Here is a 23,573-nt window from a genome sequence, read left to right as displayed (position 1 = left end):
GAAAAACTATTCAGTGTTACGCTGTACGTTTGAAAACGGTTTTAATCAAATTTGAGAGCGTGTATTAATTATTTAAGCAAGATATATAGAAATGATCTTTTAATTAATATATTTTACTTTAATTCTTCAAAGGGACGCATTTTAAAGTCCATTTTAAGGAAAATACATTTACTATTTTATTCTGTATAGTATTTTGCTGCGTTACGTTTTTAAAAGCCTACAATTCATAAAAATAATTTTTGAAATTAGTAAAGGAAATGTGAAGAATTTTTTTTTAAACTGTATGGAGATAAAATGAGAAAGATATCTTGACTGGATAATAGCAGCAATGCCATATAAAGGCTTAATTCAATAAATTATTTTAATAAATTCTGAGTATTTTTTTAAACGTACGTAATTTGAAATTTCGGTAAAAATTTTCTTGCTAAAATTAAGACGTATTTACCAATTAATTTGAATACGCCTTATTATTAGCTTCGATATTTCTGTTTCTTTTCCATAAATAACTATGAAATAATTTTATGAAAATTAATTTTTTGCAGCATTTAAATGTTTAAAATTAGCATTTTTATTGCTTTATCAAAGTATTAAAGAGAAGTTAAGAATAAAAAGAATTCTTTTATACCTACATTAAATAGATGTACTTTTCTTATAGTATTTTCCTCTCATCAAATGGACAGCTGATGATATTATCATTAGTAAATAATATATGCTATTATAAAAAATCATTTTTGTGAAGGGACTGTATATCTTTTATTACAAAAATCTGTTTGCTTTTATTAGACGAGTGTTTTGCTTTAACCATTTAATTAAATAAAACACTTAAAAGAAGAATGTATTAAACTGAATCAGTTTTATGTGGGGGGAAGAAGAAAAGGGAAAACATTAATTTCGCAAATTTCTCTTTTGTTTTTCAAAGCAACACATCATTTAATTCTAGTTATTTAAAAAGAAAATTTATATTATTAAGATGAGAAAACTCAAGAGTTAGTTCCTTAATTTCCTCATATATTTCGTTAAATCTTTTGTATAAAGTGTTTTTAGGGAAGGAAAATATTTTATAGACTAAAAGAAATGCATTATTAAGTTACAATTTAAATGTAAGCATTTAGTATTAATTTAAGCGTGAGCACAAAATACATAGCAAGCAATGAGATACATTCCGCAAGAGAAGAAGAGGAAGAATAACCTTGCTGTTTACGTTAGCTATACATAAGTCATGTGATCTCTGAGGTCATCTGCATTGTTTGTTTACATTAGCTACGCATAAGTCACATGATCTCTGATGTCATCGGAATGTATCTCATTATTACTGTTAATGTAATTTGGTGATAGTATGCGTTAAATAGAAAGCATATCTATGCTTTTAAAATATATAATTCCTTAATTTAAATACTTACAGAAAACACCAACAGATTAAAGGGGCAACCACAAATCCAAGCAAAAACAAAAGATGCTTTAAGCTGAATTCTCTCACATCGCCTTGTACCTTCTCTATATGAAAATAAAATATTTTTTTATAATTATATGATAAAAATGTATTTAAATGAAGGAAACTAAACAAGCTACATAACATACATTTTTCCTCCATGATTAATACAGAACATCAAATTAAATTAGAACAGTTAATAAAGATTTGAAAGATAAGTTATCTATAAAGTAATTCCGTAACCTTAGACTTAAATTAAGCATTTTTATTTTATTTTGTTAATGACTATTGGACAAATTAATAAACAAGCATGAAAAGTTTGACTTATTCAATTATATGAGATTAGAAAGCAAGATTTGTGATAAGTATCGGTATTATGGAAGAATATCTCTCATACAGAGCTGAGAAAAACAACTTGGTATCCAAATTTATGGGAGAAAAATTTTTAATAGAAAACATTGAAACTAGAATCAACAGCTAAACTGCTAATATGCAGTATTATTAAAACTTCGGCCTGGATGGAAGAATAGGTATAAAGAGCGAGCGAGATCATAAAGCATATTCAGGGGAAATCCTTCTTGCATTCATCAGAAGGGTCCAATATCTGAGTCAGTCAGATTAGCCAGGCGTAGTTAATAGACATTAAGTGCTTCGGAATCATATTCCAAACAAGAGTCTCATTTGGTTGGTATAGTAATAGATTAAGACACGGCACACGAGAGCTACATGGGTAAGGGAAGGAATGCCTTCATGGATGATTTTTAAGGAAAATTGGTTCTTATTTACATGATTCTCATTTTACAAATAAGATAGGTTTGTTACACTTATACAAGAAAGCCTTATATTCCCTTCCTTCCCCTTTCGCTGCTGAGATATAGCTGACCTGCTTAAAGTTTGTAGAGTCATTATGTTATTTTGAAGCAGGAGAGACGAAAAATGAGCAATGTCCTCGCCGGGACTCGAACCTGAGCCTCTTGAAAGCGCGCCGCGAGTGCTACCGTTACACCACAAATGCATGCTGGAAGGAGGGAGAAAACACCTTATATATTCCCCCATTTTTTAAAGGGCGACTGGGGACTAGGGGATCCAGTCGCCAAATCCTGGAGGTGACGAATTATTGTTCGCTACCTTTTAGTTCGAGTGCCACTGTAGAATCATTAGGTTCTTTTGAAGCAGGAGACATGAAAAATGAGAAATGGTCTCGCCGGGACACGAACCTGGACCTCTTGAATACGCGCTAAGTGTTCTTCCAGTAACACCACGAAGGTATGCTGGAAATGTGGGGAAAAAATATCCTATAAGTCTTACCGCCTTTGTAAAATCATACTTACAATGCTAGACGCAGCCTGGTTTATTATCTCAAAGGGCTCTTAATCTCAAAACGGGATTTTGTGGAGTTTCACGATAAACGCAAATCACTTTTAATTGTTACCACTAAGTATTACCGCCCGTATTATAGTTAAAGAAATTAAATAATGAAGAATCTGCATGAATGTATGTATGTTTCTCGCATCGTGAAAAAACGACGCTACTTAGAGCCATCAAATTTGTAATAACGTAATCCTGAACCCGAACATGAGCACTTAGAAGCCCGAATTTTGAATTTCGAATTTGTTTCATTATCTATTTCATATTTTGTAAAACTTTGTAAAAGGATTTTTTATTAAAAAATTCAACGATTTCAAAGCGAGCAATGGAGACACTGTATGGGAGGGGGGGAAAGATTTTTATCTCCAATACGCCAGATTTCCTATTGGAAATTCTAAAAACACGTTATTTAAAAATATTTTCTGATATTGCTGTTGAATTTTATGTGATTTAAGTGCGAAGAACATGATATTTAATAAATAAAGGTAATTTTGTTAATGTATGTTAAAATCTGAAAGCTTTTGGATTTTTTTATACCTTTTGTTCTTTTTATTTATTTGGAATTTCGAGTACATGCACAAATCTGGACACTTTAATTTAGTCGTGTATATGTGAGATAAGATCAGATGCAGATTTCTCAGAAACTGCGAAAGCTAAATCTTATCCGCCATTAAAGGTATTATGAATCATGATATGGTGATATGGCCGTAAGAATTTCCTTGAATTCTTTTCAGCAATATTGGGGAATTGTAATTGGGGAATGTACAACCACTTTTTACAAAAATATTGAAAGGAGAACTGAATGAAAGCAGAATGTAAGAGAAATTTTTCTTTACGTATAATCTCGAACCCAAAGAGATATGATGAGTTTTTGAGCCCAAGCTAAATTCTTGAGTCATTCTTGTCATCTTCAAAAAAAAAAAATGGATCTAAAAAGATTATCACTGGCTATCTGGGAAATTAATCGAATTTTGCTTTTCCCTGAAATCCAGAATAAGTTTTTAAATGAATAAATAAAAGTACAAATTTGAAGTTTTTTTAAGGTTTTAAAAGTAAAATGCGCTTCACAGTAAAGTTTTAAACCTGGAACATTTAGTTTCATCTTACAACGAAGCTTAATTCTTCATCACATCACCTTACTCCTAAGAAAAACAAAATGATTTTTCTTTTTCTAAAACTACAGAGATTTTTAATCAATAAACAAACTAAAATTTTCAGAAGAAAATAAATAAACTTCTATCTTTCACAGTACTTAGGTTACTACTGTTGCAGACATGCTTCACATGTAAATGGCAGTTTTTTTTTTTTTTTTTTTTGTAATACGTTCGAAGAAGTAAAAAAAATCCCTATACGTTATTAACATTGGTATTAAGTTTTTTCATTAGAATCTCTAAGATGATGAATTATATTGTTATGGTTTTTTGTATTTATTTAGCTATTTTTAGTAGAATTCGTAATTAAAATTGCTTTATATTCCCGTGCAGCGCAGCACAAGACTTGTTCGAAGAGAAAGCTACGTCGGAAAAACTAAAATACAGGAGCATACGCATTTAACATTTTAATAAATAGATATCTCGTAATTGTACTCTTTTGCTATCCAGAAAAATTGAGAAAATACCAGAATGTTCTCGTACTGATTACAAAGCTTATAAAAGCGGGAGGAAAACATCTCAATTCAGTTGTTTACTTAGTTCTTGTAGTTGATTGTAGCGAATTCGCGGTGAGATTGGATTAGCTTTCTCTGTGTTTTTTTTTAATTGAGTTCTATTGAACGTTTTAGTAGTTTAAAATATAATTGCTGTGAGATATTGCGATGTTGTACGAATATCTCCGAGAAAATTTCAGCATTTGTTTTATTGCTTGAGATAAGAATAAATTTTATTAACTTTTTATCGACTTGTGCATTTAATTTATTACGAACCCGTACGCTCGCAACAAAATTGTATTTCTAAGTAATCAGTTAAGTTGGAAATTTTGTTAATATTTTTATATGTAAATTCTATAACAAACCAATTAGACATAAGAGATAGCTCTTGTATTGTGAGAGAAAATTTTTATATAGCCCTTTCACTTACGAATTATGATGAACATTAATGAATTGAATTTTTAACGTATCCTTCAGCAATCACTGTGTAATTTTATTTTTAATCTCCATCGAAAGTTTCATATAAAGAAATTTAAAACAAATCCGAAATGTCCAACAAAAAGTCTATTTGCTATTAACAGTAATCTCTACATATAATAAAAGAAAAAGTCTGTCTTTGTGTGTGTCTTCCGTTCGCGCTTGCGCGTAAGCTAATAGACCCACGGCTACGAAATTTGGTACATAGGTGCATCTAGACAAGAGCCAGTGCACCTCGAAGCGATTTTTTCGAAATTAGAAATAGAATTTTTTTTTTTATTTTATGTTTTGTGACGAAATCGCGTCATTTTGAGACATAATGGAAAGCGAGACTTTACTCTACACACTCCATTTTCACATCGTCATGAAACGTAGACACTTAGCTATTTTACGAACTCAAAATAAATTTCGTGTTTCAATAAATCGATTCAATACGAATTTATTTAACAAAGTGAGCTTAACACCTTTTGAACGGGAATTTTCTAAAAAAGTTTATTTTTAAAAATGTACAGTTTATTTTTCTTTCATTTTTGGACACGTTACACTTTCATCCTTGCGACTGCTTTTACAAAAAGAATTTTGGAAAAATGATAATATTTTGTATTTTTCAAAAAAATTTTAAATAAAGCTTCCGAGTACACTTCTCACATCTTTAAAAATGTGATTTTGGCAACAATTTTCCTTTCTTATTGTTGTTGATAGATTTTTGATGAAATCGCATCATTTTGAATAGTTTCATTCTTTTAGAAATATGTGTTTGGCAACAAGTTTTCATCGTATTTCTTATGTCACTGTTATTTTCAGCTTATTTCACTGTTTGTAAGATATTGAAAGGTTTTGCATGATCTTTTTTCTTCAATGGAAAGTTGGTTAATTTTTTTATTAGGATAATTAATATTTGTATTAAGGGATATAGCTTATTTCATTGTAATTTTTTTCTCTTGAAAATATAAGATAAAATACCATTAATTATACTTTGCTTTTCAGAATTTTTTGTTTGTGCATTCTTTTATGTTATTTATTGCTCATTTCACTGTTTTTAAGACATTGAAAAGTTTTGAGTGATTTCTTTTATAGGAAACAGTTCTTAACCTCCTTTATACCATTTGAGTTCTTAAGATTTCGCAAAGAAAAGTAGGTTAATTTATTTATTAGGATAATTAATATTTGTATTAAGGGATACTGCTTAGTTCATCGTAAGTTTTTTTATATATGTAATACATTTTTATACAGTACGTCAGGGCCGTCGATACATCATGGCCGTATGCAAGGGAGGGTTAGAATCTTAATAAAGAGAAAAAGTTGGAAGAATTTACGCGGCCATCGGTTCCAGATGTGTCTTTTAGGCATTTTTTTCGATACGTTTAAAAGCCAGACGAAGGCTGGCCGCATAGCGGCTAGTATTTTATATATTTTTCAAAACAAACAATTTTAAAAATTATTTTTGTCAAGTAGTAATTGAAATACGCGTTTTATGACGTAGAACTTGAAAATAAATAATTCTGCATAAAACTGCCATTATTAAATAGGCTCTCGGAAATTATAAAATGTTCTTATTGTAAATCAAATGAAAAAAATCTCTCCTCTTAAAATAACATTTTTAGTCCAAAGGGGCGTTGTCCCTGAAGGACTATTGTTTTCGTTTTGCGAGTTTGCGTCGAATCACTATAAATGTCCGTTTCACTTTTCAAACTGTTGTCAGCAAATGTTAGAGTCCTGCATTATATTTGAAGAAATTAAATAATGAAAAATCTGCATAAGTGTATGTCTATTTCTCGCATTGTGATAAAACAAGGGTACATAGAGCCATCGAATTTTGAATGAAGTAATCCTCATAAAATTATGGGCATGTGGAAGACAAAATTTTTAATTTGGAATTTGTTTTATTATCGATTTCATATTTTGTAAAACTTTAACGAATTTTTGATTAACAAACTCAAGGATTTTAAAGCGAGCAATTGCAACACTGTACGGGGAAGGAAAAAAAAAAGACCTTTTTATCTCCAGCGCGCGGAACTGTGTATCGGAAATTCCAAAGATATGCTCATTTTAAAATTATTTTGCGACATTGCTATTGAACTGAAATTTTATAGTTTAAGTGCAAAGAACATGATATTTAATAAATGAAGGTAACACATAAAACGTTAAAAAAACGCCCCTTTGGACGTTTTAAAATCTGAAACTTTTCAGATTTTTTTAATGAACATTTTTGCTTTACCTTTATGATTTCCTTCGCTATCTTTCTCTTTGGATCTTATTGCCGTATGTACAATTGCCTCCTTTAACACACTCCAATGTTCAAATTTCAGGTCTGGAGCTCGTTGGCTGTAAAGAGAGCATGAGCAGTTCGGAATTATCAAGCAACCGGGTTCGGGTCCTGGCAGGAAACAGTGCTCAGGAGCTTGACATAAGATTTGTGTTCTGTATCCTTCAAAAGAAAACAGAAAATAGTGTTAGTTTTATTGAGATCAAGCATCAGAAATCAGGTGCTATTTTTAGGGGCACAATATATTTTTTAAAAATCATATTGCATAGTTATGAATTTAAATATATTTATCAAGCGAAAATAATTGATACCAGTTAAACGCCAATCAATCCAGCCATTTAAATCCTATGCTAGTGAGTGTTTCCTGAGATACCATTTAAACGATTACAATTGGCATCTGTACATAATCCTTTCGCAGAAATGAAGTGATATCATAGATCTCAATTCCATTTCTTTACCTTCGTACGCTTAAAAGCCCAAAATTAATGGAATCAAAACTAATGCTAAGAACCTTTTACAAATAAATACACGAAGTTTTAGTTTAGTTCTGAAGTTAAAATCTCATCGAAGATTATTTAAGAAATTCCGTTCAGCTATTTTCTGTTTTGTCGCTGGTGCGATAGGCTATAATAAATAACAAAATCAAATGAATTATTTTGCAAGAGACAGGTTTTTTTTAAAGGCTCTAAAATGTAAGCTTTCTTGAATTTCATAAACGTGTTCTGAAGGAGGGAATTACTTTTATGTATTGTTCTTAGTTAAGAGTATATGGATTAAGCACAAAAAGAGACACACAATAATTCAACTGGGAGTGATATATAAAGGATATTCTTATGTATTTTGAGCAAAAACAAATTCCATGATTTATTTCGCAACAGTTATGCGCACAATTAGATTTAGTATGAAATATTTATGAACAAAAATATTATCTAAGGCAAAGCACCAATAATCGAACTTTTCATATTACATTGCCTTCCAAAAGTTAAGGAACAGTCATGGTTTTCAAATTAAAGGTCAGTCACGTTTAATTATAAAAATTTCGGTATTATTTATTTCACAGTTTATATGCAGGTTGGTAACGAAGTTTAAAAAATATACGCAAAAACAATAGCTACCACTTTTATTTTATGGAAATGAGTACTTTGCAGATTTGAAAATATACTCAAAAACAATAGCTATCAGTTTTATTTTATGGAAATGAGGAGTTGCAGAAAAAATGCAAAAATTGTAATTTTTGTTCACGAGTCTTGATCTTCAGTTGTTACAGTTTTGTAGACAATATCCAAAAGAGTCTATCAATGTTCAGGAGAAGTCGTTTGCCCAATTCGTTGGAGTGGCGAGCGATCGGATGGTTTTAAAGGAGGAATGTTACAAGCTGATGCTACTAGACATCTCAATGTCTCACGTAGTGTGGTCCACTGACCATGGAACCAGTTTGCTTCTGAGGTTTCTGTGTCTAGAAGAAATTTTCCAGGCAGTTACAACACCTGTGGAAGACCGTTATTTAGCTCTTTCGGCCCAAAGGAGGAGTAACATTACTGTGCCTCAGCTCATGGCAGATCATTTAGTGGCAACAGGAACAAGAACCTCAGCTACTACAGTGCGCAAACGCCTGCACAATACAAGTCTGTATTCAAGACGACCAGTTGTGTCCCCTTGACCCGAGGACACAGAGGTGCCCTTTTATGTTTTGCAAGAGAACATTTTCTCTGTGGCAGTCAAAAATGAGTCTGTTCTCTTCACAGACTAATCCAGGTTCACATTGAAGAGTGATTCAGGTCGTCAGCTGATCTGGGGGGGAACAACGCACCAGATACAACCAATCCCACATTGTGGAAAGACACAGTTACAAAGATAGTTTGGGCTGGGATCTCTCTCGGTGGTCACACTGACCTGATGTGTTCCATGAAGGAACTTTGGCCGGTGTGAGATATCGAAACGAGATCCTTGATCAATATGCACGCCCATATGCCGCTACTATTGGTCCTGGATTTCGTCTGATGGACGACAATGCGCGATCGATCGCACCGAGCTCGGGTTGCTGAAGAATATCTTGAGAATGACGGTATGGAGCGGATGGAATTCCCAGCTCAATACCCAAACCTGAATCCGATACAGCATCTTTGGGACTACCTTGGAAGACAAGTTGCTGCTTTAGGACCTCCTCCAATGACGTTATATGAGCTTGGAAAAGGTTTACTCCGTGTTTGGTCGTTGCTTCCCATTTCAATGACCGACAACTTAATTAACAGCATGGAACGTGGATGCCGCCAATGTATTGCAGCTAGAGATTGACACTTTCCTTACTAGAACCCATTTTTATAATGTTACCACCCCATTTTCCTCAAAAAACTGTGATATACTGTTTCTTCATGACTGGATTTCTCTGCAAAGAGTGCAGTTTTTGTAGTTTGTATTGAAATTTAGAAGCATTCTATGTCGCATTCATTAAAGAACTGTTTAGTAAACATGTCCAGTAAATTTCTTGTTTCTATGTTGCTTCATTCTCAACAAAAAACATGCTATTCCTTAACTTTTGGAGGACAGTGTATTATTCTCGTAACATTATTTCAGAACAAATTAGCCGTTTTAATCTTTTGAACAGAGTGAAGTTCTTTTATTATTGAAAATCGAGAACAATTTTAAACCTTGCCACCAGCAATAAGCGCTTGAAATTATTTTAGGTGGATAGTAAACAGCACGGATTAGGATCGAACAAAAACAGCTCATGTCAATATTAAAAGTAGAGTTTGCATATTTTGTACTGAATAAGTTTTAAATTTTGCTTAACTTTTCATGATTTTTTTATTTTTAAATTTTAGGTACATTTTCAGTACAATCTTCGTTTAATCGAACATATTGTAGAAAAGAAGAGGAAGTGGATGTAAAAAGTTATGCTGATAAACCTGAAACAAAACAAATTTTCTATTCAAAATTAATAATAACTTAGTTCAAGTAAAACGCGTTCATTGAAATGATAATACAGGGTGAAAATGTTTCATTCTGTGACTTACCATTTTTTTCAACTTCACACTGAAAAAAACTATCTATGTGACTAGAAGGATTACGTAAGAAACAAACACATGCTCCTTGAGTATCTTTCAAGCATATGGCTTGTGACTGAAGCTGAAGGCCTCGTGGAACAGGTGGACAACGTCCTGCACATATATAATTGGATGGTTCGCATAGTTTGACTGCTGAAACTGCAACAGAATATTTACATTATGTAGCTGCAATGAAATTTAAAAACAAAAAAGTATACATTATTTAATTGAAATCAAACTGTAAATTTTCGAATGAGCTCAGTAGTTTAAATAAATTTCGATAATTTAATGTTAATGAGAAAATGATTGACAAACCTTTATCTAAATAGATTCATACTTAAAAAAAGGCATAATACAAAAGAAAAATAATTAGAAAGATTCAGTTGTATTTACGTTTTACATTTGAAACTAGTTCTTTGAGCTATAAATATTATATTGTAAACGATATATAAAGTTTCACTCCTAACTATCTAAAGAAATTACTATCTAACATAGTTTCATCTCTAATTTTATGACCTTTCTTTGATCTGCTTCAAATAAATATAAGTGTTCAGAATTACCTATTTGATGCAGTAAAACTGCAGAGGCCTTTTTTTCCAAACTGCTTTTGAGATCAGAATTTATACGCCAAAGTTTCCAAAGTATTAAGATCACCCAAATTAGATACCAAAGATACTTTTCGTATTGTTGGCATTGTCTTTACTGTGGACGAAAATAACATTATCGCACTGTTGGAACTGCTCTTACGATTAACTGATAATTTTATCATTTGAGAAACACATTAATAAAGTTTTTGAATAGAAGAAAATGTTTTTATCGTCAAATAAAAAGAATGCCAAAAAATGGTTCATGATTTAAAGCCACACTCTGAGCATTATAAGATTTGCACATATCTCTGAGTTCAACAATAAAGGTTAAATTTTCACAGAAACAGTCAATATCGAAACTATTACAGAACAAAAACAAGATTCAGTTCCCCTTCCCCCGCTCTTTTTTAATTTTTTTTATTAATAAACCGCCAGTTTTACGATCTGATTTCTATAGCATGATATTTAAGAAATAAGAACAATTCAGTAAATTTTCATTAACATATGCTCCTTGATAGATTTTCATCCCTTTCTTTAGTTTACCATTTTATTTACATCGTTCTTTGATATTTACAATTTTAGGTGACGTTTTTACTTGGTTCTAGTGGTATTATTTTTTCTGTGGGTTATTACTAGGCAGTTTCTTGTCTAACATTACGACTGAGTCTGTTCCTAATTCATTCCTGACGATTTTATACCCAATTCAGACGAACCAGGAATAGTATACTACCTTACCGTCATTCCCAACCAGTCATACAAACGTAAAGAGGAGTGAGTTTATAATTCTTGACTTTTCATTTTTATATCAAAACAATTACGTGATTCTTGTTAGCCCGTCTTTTCCTTTTATCTTTTCTCAATGACCAAATCCTAGCAAAAATTTCTTCTTCTACTTTTTTTTTGTATTAGTTTGTTGCATTATACTGTATTATTTATGATATGAACCCCTTAAAAAATCTTAGAGAAAATGATGGAATATATTGAACTGAAAACAATGTAAAGGACCCAAAAAATCCTAATTTATGATGGCAAATATAGATTGAAATATGTCTTTGGAAGTAAGCAACAAGTTTGCTGATCTCAGTTGTAACGGAATTATTGTTAATAAGTTCAAATTCTTTATTTATAATGTGAATCTAGAAACGCAAATTAGGTTATAAAGGAGAAAGAAGATATTGTCGATTGGGCTAGGCTAGAAATGAAAGATTGGAATATTTCCGTTTAAGCTTCATTTGGGAGTCAGTACTAAGTGTCGTCTTGCTTTCAGTTCTTTTACCTTTTCCAATTTTATATATTTTCTCGTAATATGTTTGTTTTCTGTGCTTTCCTGTATATAAATATGTATTCTCTTACTGTGCTTCTGGCGTCTGATTCGTCTCTTGCCTACCTAAACTCAAGAGTTCATGCTCTGAAAATGTCACACATATTGACCATCCAGATCACCGGGCCTCTCTAAGTATGATTATTATTTGTACGAAACACTGAAGTCAAAAGAATTCTTTAATCTGTATGTTATAGACTAAAACACCTTAAAGAACAGTTTACCAGTATTAAAATATTGTTAAATATAAAAATTATTAAATATACTTAAAAAACCCAGATATTTCACTTTTTTATATTCTCGATCCATTGCTCTTGCTTTTAGTTTCAGAGAAAATTAAACTTTATAATGAGGAGCATATTTACGCTTATGACTGGCGCCGAAAAAAATCAGCACAAAAACATAAAGATCGCCATTTTTAAACATCTCGAAGAAGAACCTCTTCGAGGTATTTATTTATTGTCTCGCTTTGCAATAAAATTCTTTTATTGGTAAATTGATGCTGTTGCTATTCGAAGGCGAGTAAATGTTTAATTTAACTTCCAATATTATAAATGTGCTTTATTCAATGTATTTAAGTTAAACATTTAAAAATTAACTTACGTAGCCAATTTTCACCAGTGTGAAACAAATATTGTTTTATACTATATGATCATAAATCAAAAACGTCTTTTAAGTCCTATAATTCACCAAATGAAAAATTTCAACATTTTATATAGACTGTCATTTACAACTACAGCAAAATCTAATAATTGTCATCAACTTTCACAGTAATACAGAAAATGCAGGCTTCCGTAGACAATTATGCTTTTAAATTTTCTCAAACGGTAATGCACCTTTTTCAATATTCTCATATTTTTATGTTTGTACCATTTTACGTTTAAAAAGAAAATGCAGAAAAAAAAATCTTTTCCCGTTTAGATTTAATTTTATCGAATAAATTCAACGGATTTATTTTCATGACATGAAAATAGTGAATATTATTATTGTTATCATCATTATTATTAACCCCAAAGGGATGCCCCAAAAAAGCGTCAGCCCAAATAAGTTATTCTCGAAATGGGATTTTGTGAGTATAAACGGCTGTAAACTACAACACTATAAAAGGCATATAACTTTTCAAATTGTTGTCAAAAATATTGTCACCTTATATTATTTTTAAAGAAAGAATAATAAAGAATCTGCATGAATATAGGAGTTTTTCTCTCAATGTGAAAAAACAACAGTACCTCGAGGCGTCAAGTTTTGAATAACGTAGTCGTCTCCCCGAATATGGGCATCTGGAAGCTCGAATTTTGAATTTCGAATTGGTTTTATTATCTATTTCATATTTTATAAAATTTTAACGTGTTTTTGATTAACAAACTCAAAAATCTGAAAGCGAGTTTTGGCAACATTGTACGGAATAAAACATTTTTATCTCCAGAAATTCAAAGTTATGCTGTTTTTGAATATCTAGTGACGTTACTGTTGAATTAAATTTTATGTGGCGCAAGTGCGATGATCGTGTTATTTAATGTATAAAGTTAACATACAAAACATTAATAATAAAACTTACTAAGCAAACGTAACATTTATATGATAAACTGAGAAAAGAGTGAAAAAAATATAAAAACGCATGCCAACACTTAACACTGCATCGGGAATACTAAATTTCTTTAAATTAAATAAAAATTTTATGATTTTGCTGTAGAATTATATACAGCGAATGTGTAAAGAAAATGATGCTTAATAATGAAGCTAAAAGGACAAAACAAATGGGTTAGCAGAAGCGAGTGCAACGGCGAACTAGATAGACTCTGCGAGCTCAGCGAGAGCGTAAAAAACTTTAACAAACCCTCTTGGATGACAGGCAAAATCTGAAACATTTCAGATTATTTATTTATTTGTTTATTATTTTGATTTAAGAAAAGAAGAGAAATATTTGTAATATCGTGCTAATTTATAGGGTAATATGCTAATTTGTGTAGAAACTGCGTATTAAAACTAATGAGATTTTAAGTTTAATGAATTCAGAGTAATATTAATATTTACATCAAAATACTTGCGTGTGTGTGTGTGTGTGATTATGGCAAAGCCTCGAGGGCTATCTGCCTAAGGGGAGGGATGCCTTCGTGGAGGACTTTCTAAGGGAAACTGGCAAAATACTTGCAAACATTCTGAATATGAAGATTCACAAATTTAGCCTAACACAAACTGAGAGATCACGAATTCAGTTTTCTAGTACAATAAATTCTTTTCTGCTGTAGTCGCTTTCCCTATTCTATCATAAAAACTATACTAATTTGGTTTGTTTTCCCATTGCTTTTCAAATTTAACTATGCATAATTTTCTCTTTAAAACAAAAATTTTAAATATTAATGTTTTCGGTTTTCAGGTAAATATTTCATTTATTATGTTTCAGATAGCTTAATTTTTTTTAAAGATTTTTCAGGTTTTATTTCATTTCTTCATGAAAATATATACCTCACATCGACAAGAAAAATTTTCTTTGTAATTCTTTGTGAGGCATAAAATCGGTCAGATTACTGAATTAAAGCGCTTACATGAACAAATCCCGTCGTCAAGGTTGCATTTCTGAGTTTCATCTCGATAAATACGTTTAAGTATTAAAAGTCGGTTAAAACGATAAGAATAGTTTGATCGAATTGCGCAGTAAATTTTGGAATCTTCATATTTTTACACCATGATCTTGAAAAACTAATGAAAAGCAGCAAAATCTTTTTTCTAGATAATTAAAGTGGAATTATACTCATAATACTGATAATTATTACTCATAATACTGATATAATAATTATTACTCATAATACTGATAGAATTTTGTTTAAAAGCTACGACAAATTTAAGTTGCTTTTTTTTTTTTTTTTTTTTTGCCTAAGCTCAAATTTTAAATTATTGTGTTTCTCATCTAATTAAGAATGCATGCAATTATAAAAATAATCTTCATAAAACAATGTATTATTAAGTTTAGAGAAGAATGGAAATAACAAGTATGATAAAGTATATTTAAGGCATACAAAATCCAGATGGAAAAGACATAGTGCAAGGAATGCTACAGATATTTTAAAATGATAAGTTTATTTGTTAGACGCTTTCTCAGCATTCAAAAGAAATTTTTAAGTGTTTCAGTATCAGTCGTTTTAGAAATTCCGGGGAGGGGGAGTCTGTTTTATTGGGTTGCATAATTTAAGAAGTATAAGAAAACCTTGAACTTTAAAATAAGAATAATATTTGGCAAAAAGAATTTTGGTGTATTTGCTCGAAACGCATTGGACACATAGTAAAAGTATCAAGATTTTCTTTTTTGGACATTGCGTTCAATGTTTACCAGAATGTTGATTATATGACTGCAAAGGATAGAAAGTGAAATTATAAAATTTTCTTAACCTCAGAACGAATATGTAAAAAAAAAAAGAAAGTATGCATCTGAAACAAATGTGTAGTTCACAAAACGGCTTGTGCATGCATTCATCCTTAGAAGTGGAGGAAAAGCAAAATATTTATCCCAAAATAAATGCTTAAATTACTTTTTACACTAGTTACATAATATAATTCATAATCTCATGAAATCAGAATGCAATCTTATCCAAATACTGCAATGTTTCTTTCTCATTTTTTCTGAAGTTCTTAATTAATTACATAAAAATATAAATCCCAAATTCAATTAAAGAATCATATTAAAAACTTACTAAATAATGAAACAAACATTAGCCATTTTAAGATTTTCGAGAGAAAAAAACTATTTTATTAGGATATATAATTTAATAGATATTTAAAATCATTAAATATAGTAAGAAATAATTTTGCTATATTTTCTAGAAATGTTTCTTTAAAATTAATGCTATAGCCTAATAATGAATTCCGGATAATTTAGGACTATATAACGTAACAGCATTTATTTAATAGAACGTTTCCCTCTTAAAGTAGAGTTCTAATTTAACTTTTAATTTATATCTAAATTATTTGAACAATTAAAGTAAATTATATAACGTAAAGAAAACAAAAAATTATAATTCATGCATGAAGAAAATTACAATCAGAAGGAATCTTGTAAAACTGGATTGCCAGCATAAGAATTTTTAAATCAGAAGAAATAAAATTAGAACCAAAACGCAGTTTTCGAAATATATGACTATTCTCGATTAAAAATTTCAGTGTTAGATAAAGTTAAGAGTTCCTTGTAAACTGAAACTTAAATAATTAATTAAATTGTTTAATAAGAGTGAATAGAAGCAGAAGTAAATCTCTTCAAAACTGAAAACGCTTTCCGTTCTCATTCGAAACTACTTTAGAGCATTACTGTTTAAAAACATTTCTTTAATATTATTAGTTGAACTGAAGCCCTCTAGTCAACAGTATCATATTAAACAACAGATAAATACAAAATTTGCGAGGTATCTTATGTTAATTAACCAGTTATTATGATTTTCATCTTTACTATAACTTCTGCTTTCCGTATTCCACTTTAGAATTCAAATAAGCTTTGAGTGTGTTTAAGTTGAGGGTTTTGAATCTTTATTGATAAATCGTCTGGCAATCGCTTCTACTGTTAGTAATTTTCGCCAGCTCTGTTTAAAGGTAATATTCCAGGCTTGGTATTCTCGCTAGCCTATACTTTAAACTTGCGCACCAATAAATACTTTGAACCAGCTTATTTTTTATGTTATCTTATGTGTAATCTTAAACTATGTATCAACGTTTGAATTAAATTATCTGTTATTACTTAATTTAAATAGTCACGAGTGGTGATTTTGTCTGTAACACAAGGTATGCCTTCATGTTCAATTAAGATTAGGGTTCATTTAAACTTTATACATAATACATTTGTTGTCTTTTGACATCTTAGGTCAAAAGTATACCATCGGTACTTCATGAGTATTTAAGATATAGCGATAGCTCGCTATCTTGTCTAGCAAAGTGTGCAGACTTAACTTAAGGTTCCGTTTACGTGAGTAACCCTACAAATTAAACAACAGATTCTTTGTTTAAAATAAAACCTAAATCTTATTTCACTTCCTTTAAGCAAAACCCGTGATATCTCTTTCAAAGCTGAAACTGATTTCTAAAGTACTTATTCCTGTTTATGGAAATAGACCAGGAAGTTCTTATCAAAAAAAGTCAGAAAAGAATTTGATATATATATTATTTTACCATTTTAAAGCAAATGAAAAATTAGGAAGTTAATCTAAAGGGCCTCCTGATTAATTCTCATGTTTAAAGCACATTATCTGATATACAAGTAGAAAATATCAAATAAGGAAAAAGCAAAAGCCTTAGAACTCAAAATGAGTTAGCCATATATACTGAAATAAATTTTAATTTCTGCAATAATTTTATTCCTGAAAGGCACAGATACACAAATACATAATAATTTACTGAAAATATCTAAAAGAAATATATAGAAATAAGACAAGGTTTTCAGCGGAAATGGGATAAACTAGATCATAACTGGACGCGAACTAATATATAGTTTTAAAAATATATAACCTATAGACATAATATAATAAAATAATTTTTTAACCCTTAAAATGATTCTATGTATATCACGCCCATCTTATGTATCCAGTGTAATATTTAAGAAACTGAGGTAATTTAATATTTACTTATTAGCTTTTATGCTAAAAAGGTACTTGTCTAGTTTCATTCGGTTACTCCACAGTTCATTGAATATTTATCACCGTAAAAAAATATATTTTCTATCTTACAAATACCTCTTTTCTCTGTTCTTGTAAAATGTATTAAAAAATTCAATTTCCTCTTATATATCAAGCTGTTTTATATTTGAGCCTGTGCATTTGTAGTTATAGCTTTAAAGGTGAAACACATATTTACAAATATAAATAAATACATGTAAGAATATATTAAAAAGAAAATACCAGTGCGATAACTTTTATGATGTTCATGTCATGCTGTTATGATTTTGTCTTTCTCCGATTGTTCAAGGAGATACGTGTACTTAAGTCTTCTGTTAGTCATCATATACTCTGATCATAAACCTCTACCTTGCTATATATATATATGCCAACATATTTACAGAACTCTTATTTCTCTCTTAGTACATCATAGCCCTAGAATTTTCCGACAAGTTGGAGTTTAAACTTCATGCGGTTAAACACCCCAGATGGATGCCAACTTGAGTGGTGTCCATTATGCTATAACGTTGTGGTAGCGCACGTGTATTTTGAATCTTGTTCAGAGTTAGGAGCTATAAAAGCCTTGATAGAGTCTTCTTATTGGCAAAAGGGATTCATTGCACTACGAACTCTGTCTCTGTGTGTGTGTGTGTGTGTGTGTGTAATACATATTACATATCTAAAAATCCCAGGCACGTTGCTACCAAATGCATCTAAAGCAAACTAATGCACACTCCTTTCCTTTTCTTTTTCTTTTCTGCCTTTTTATCAACATATTGGAGATATATTATTGTTATTATTTAAAAAAATAATGCAAGCCCAAACGTCGGAGCTATCAAACTACAATGTTTGGGGATTAAATTTTAACTTTATTTAGTAAGGAAAATTACTTTATAAATTGGTAATAGCATGCACTATGGTTATACATTTAATAACATAATATTTTCTGAAATGTAAGATTATAAGTTAACAGATAACAAGATATTTAAATTTTCTCCTGATTGCAGAAGATCTTAAATTTGTAAATATTTCTCTGTTCTACTGCTTAGTTTGCCTCGAGCAATTAAGGAGAAAATTATTGGTAGCCTATACAAAACCGTTATCTTATTGCAGAACAATGCAATATAGCTTCCCGTCTAAGTGCAGTAGTGCGTACCTTCATAGCCCCTGAAGCAAAAATCTGGACACGCTTCAAGACCGCTTACCCTCCAGTCCTTATCTTTCACTGTGCAATTTTTCCATTCGGTTACTTAAAAAAGTTTTTGAAAAGTCGTCAGTATCGGATTTCAGATTTTTATGCAACACACAGCACACAAAAGCTTTCCAAAATCATGAAAACACCATCCTCGGAAAAGCCAAGTTTATTTTTATCGATTATACCGTAATACCTAAAAGCAACCATAACATTTTTGTATGATTATTTTACATATATTTTTAACACCTTATATGATTGTAAACTTCAACGGTAGATTGTAAAACTTGGTTCATAATGAAGAAAAATGAGTAAGTAGATTAAGTTCAAAAAGATTAGATTATCAGTACCCAGCTCATTGATGCAACTGTAATTCCAGTTGTAAAATTATTTAGGGATGTCTAGAGGTACTGCATCTAAAATCACGACAGCGTATATTATTATCTGCAAAACACAACTATGGAAGGAAAGCGAAACTTACTGATAGAACTAGAACGGTGTTAAAGAGAATTGCTACATCGAAATGAAAACCTACTGCGAATAAGGTGACCGATAAGCTCAGTGTGCATCTACAGGGCCAAGTTTCGGCACAGACAATACCAAAGGAACCATATAAGCAGAATATTTACGGCAGAGCCACTATAATATCTTATTATTTATCAAATAATTATATTTATTATCCTTTGATATTAGAGTGGCAACGCCATATTTGTATCACGTAACCGTTGCCCAGCAACGTCAGAGATTGTTTAAAATTGTTATTATGAAAGTTTTACCAGCTGTTAGATATATGAAAAATTTGTAACTAAAAGATTGTATTCAAATTATCTATCTCCCTAAACTAAAAATAAAATTTATGTTTTACTAAGAAGATCATCTGTTATTTTGATAAAAACTGAAAAATACGTTACACTACTATCTCAAAAATCTCTTTTTTCGTAAAAAATGTAAAATATAGATTATAATAAACGTAAAAAATATATATTATAAAAATGTAAAATATAGGTTATAATGTCAGGAATATAAAACATAAAATGTTGATCAAAGAAAACAAATGCTATTTTCAAATGAGTAAACTTTCACACTATTTCGTACCTCAAGGGATGTCCAGCGAAAACTTGCGATCCAGGCTGTCTGCGTCCTACTGCAAAACATGGTGATGATTCTATAATGCTTTAGGGAGTTATATCGTGATTTGCAACAAATTAAGTTATCTTATAAAAAATTAAACGTCGTTGCCTTTTTTTTACACAGAGTATGAAATTATTTTAAATGATTATGCCCATTTAATGAGGCAGATACCCTTTCGTACGGGTAACTGCATCTTTCTAGATGACAATAACTCTAATCGAAGTTAAATCGTTGAGTCGCAGTCTGAAGAACTTGAAAAATTACACATATTACCTAACCTTCATAATCACCAGATTTTAACCTTTATGGTATGTGCTGAGAATGAGTTCCTGTTTTACTCTCCCATCATTTCTTAAAGAATTGAAGTAGTTTTGGATAGAAAATGGTATAAAATAACTATTATCTTCATTCAGAAATTATATATCCTCTTTCGAAAAATATTTCAAACACTTTTATATGCCAGAGACTATCTTATTCCATATTAGATACACAGTTCGTGTGTTTAGGAGTTTTCACTATTTTGAACAATCCCTGTATTTCTAGTAGAAAAACATTCATTATTTGGCTCAAGAATGCAGAAACTGCCTTCACATCCCAAGTAATTTCTTGTCAGTATTACACTGACTCTGTCAGCAAGTCTAAAATATTTGTAGGGATTTATATTTATTTTGATTAACCAGTTAAGTTTATGCTTTCTTCTCTATAAACCTTCATCCCTCTAATTGTCAATGCCAGAATATGTAAATTTGGTAGCGCGCGTGAAGAAATGCAGTTTCTACCAGCAGGAAAAAAAGATTTAAATTCTGAGCTCTAGAAGGGAAAGTTAGAAAGAGTGGGCAAGACCTCTGTAGCGTGAGCTTCTGCTTCCGTATTTATTGCTGGTTAAAGTGGCGTTAACTGCTATTATTCGGCTGCCACTAGACTTCGACGCGGTTTTAGGTAGCAGGATTGTCTGAGCCCTTGGGAAAATTCTACTGTTTTGCTAATATCTTTGAATTTTAAGTTTAGTTCTTGTTAGTTGAGCTATACCGCCCGAGCGAAGCGAAGTTTGTTAGCGTCAAGTCGACGCATTGTGAATTTTAAAGAATCTAATAAAAGGTTCTTTTAACATTTTCCCTGTTTGGTTCCTGCACTTAGTTCAGCAATCACACTGAAAGTTTAGCAACTAGATACTACATATTTATTATAAAAAAGGAAAAATGTATAATAATTTAAATCTGTCCAGCTAACGTGCAGTTTTACGGCCCAGTTAGTAATTAATAATAATAGAGGTTGAAAACTGCGTTAATGTATTATAAATCGCTTAGTTTGTTAATTAATAACAAAGAGATTAAATTTGAAAGAAAAATTAAATTTCTTACGCTTTACCAAATGGTAACAAACAGGCGTGGGGAAGATGAAAATATTTTATTTCCGGTAGTATCTGCACATCTGTATTAAATCTCTGATTTTTCTGATTAAATTTGAAAAATATATATGCTACGCTTTTTCTAGTGGCAAAATATTGCTCTTAAATCGTCGAGTTTATTAATAAAAATGTCATTAAAATCTCACAAAATGTGGTTTTCGAGATGCACATGTTCGGGTGAACGACTAAGTGTATTCAAAATTTATTGGCTTGAAATCCCGCCATTTTTCTATAGTGTGTGGATCATACATACACATACACATATAGATTCTTTAATACTTAATAACAGGAATTTATGAATTGTTTTTTAACGAATGCAAAATACTTTTTGACAATAATGTTTCTGAAAACAGCATTATCCTTTCTTATCAGCGAAATAGTAGTGTTTTTGACAACAGCATTATTCTTTCTTATCAGTGAGAACATTTCCAGCAAAAAGGAACTGTAATGTATACCATATAAAGTTCAATTCTCGCAAACAATTTAAGGTGTTCCATCTGCTCACCCATTTCTGTCATCTGTCCTTTCTTTGCGGAAGACAGAGGTTGTAAAAGAAGAATTGCTTTAAGAATGCTTGCTGAATTGTCTAAAACTGTCTTTCGCACAAACTATAAATTTCAGGTATCTCGCATCTTAATTTTGTGTAGTAAAAGTTAGGAGCTGAGCTTGCCAATTTAGCTTAAGTCAGGCCTTTTAAAACTTCTCAGAGTTATGGGCAGATATGAGCGCTAAAATTCGTATCAGTGCTACTTCAGCAGAAAATAGAACTTCTTTCAACTGAAAATAGCTATTTCTGTTGCAAGGTCTGATTTTTATGTAGTTTAATTTAATACATATTGAGCGAAAATTGGCCATGAGCAAAAGGAATTCGTCCAGTAGTTAAAAGAAAAGTAAGTGGGGAATACCAAGCTTATATTTAATAATGTATGTTTACAGGATGATTTTTTCACTTCTGTTTAGTACTTCAATTGGCCCACCAACACCGCTGAATACTACGAGATCAACCCAGATTCGATCCCAGCCAAGCGGACTGGCTGCATGGTTGGTTTTCGTGTTTTCACCATGTGTAACCTGAATATCAGCCATCTTCACCTTAGAAAGTTCTCCAGGAAAGCATGCCTCCTCTCAGGCAAACAGCCCTAGTGTTCTTTTCCATATTCAAATAACCTAACTTTAGTCAGTTTTAATTAGAAGCATTGGTCTGTTTCAAGTTTTGATGATTATGCTACTCTCCCATTTTTTTAATATACTGCGTGGCACACAAGCAACCAAAAAGCACAAAAATAGATCAGAACGTTTCCAGTAAATAATATAGAAGAACGTTAGTGTAAATCTGGAAGGAAGGAGAAATCTTTGAAACCTTTTCTTTTCTCTCCTAAAATGGGAATCGAACTTTCATGGTACGTTCCCAACAAAAGCTCTACCATCGGCTGGATGAACTATAGTTCTTCAAACAGTTAAGAATGGCAGATTTAATGTAACATGCCTTCTAAAAGAATGCTACTTACGAGTATTCGCTAATTCCATAATTTTGCAAAATAATAAATATTAAAATGCAAAGGTCTATTTTTTGTTGCAGTCGCTACCGACTAAGCAATTTTATCCCATTTTACTATGAAAATATATCTTATGGATCATAGTTTTATGAATACCAATAATTTACTTAGTTATTGCAATCATGTATACGAAGCTATATCGCATTAAGGTTTCCTTTTCTAAGTTTTTTAAATAAATAAATACACATCTACCTTTGAAAAAAAAAAGGAAAAACCTGTAATAATATAAAATAAAAATGGAATAGTCTAGTAAAACGTAAAGTTTTTAAGAAATGGCTGATAACAAGCAAAATATATTTTAAATCTCTTTTAAACCTCATACGAGTTCGTAAATCTCCTTAGCGACTGTGCTTACTCATCTAGCTTATAAGATTACCGCTATCGTATTTCCTTGTAAATATTTGCCCTTCTTGGAATTGAAATTATGACTTTGTAGATAATAAGCTTCAAAAAAGTATAATAAATAAATCAAAAAAAATTTCTGCGTGTATGTTAAAGCCTTATTGTTATAATCAA

The 23,573-nt window shown here is 31.0% G+C and overlaps 1 protein-coding gene across 1 annotated transcript in view; it reads right to left on the bottom strand.

The window, feature by feature from the left end:
* Positions 1–23,573, bottom strand: part of LOC118186855 (uncharacterized) — a 71,766-nt gene that overhangs the window by 10,545 nt on the left and 37,648 nt on the right. Inside the window, exons 2-4 of the mRNA XM_085815949.1 lie at positions 10,200–10,388; positions 7,138–7,347; positions 1,401–1,494 (exon numbers count right to left, since the gene is read on the bottom strand). Of these exons, the coding sequence (XP_085672075.1) occupies positions 1,401–1,494; positions 7,138–7,347; positions 10,200–10,388 (493 nt within the window). The remainder of the gene's footprint in view (positions 1–1,400; positions 1,495–7,137; positions 7,348–10,199; positions 10,389–23,573) is intronic.

The sequence above is a fragment of the Stegodyphus dumicola genome, chromosome 4 (assembly GCF_044657685.1).
Source record: "Stegodyphus dumicola isolate Sdum_Otavi_A_Nest chromosome 4, ASM4465768v1".
Taxonomy (NCBI): Eukaryota; Metazoa; Arthropoda; class Arachnida; order Araneae; family Eresidae; genus Stegodyphus; species Stegodyphus dumicola.
This window is presented reverse-complemented; position numbering and strand designations above follow the sequence as displayed.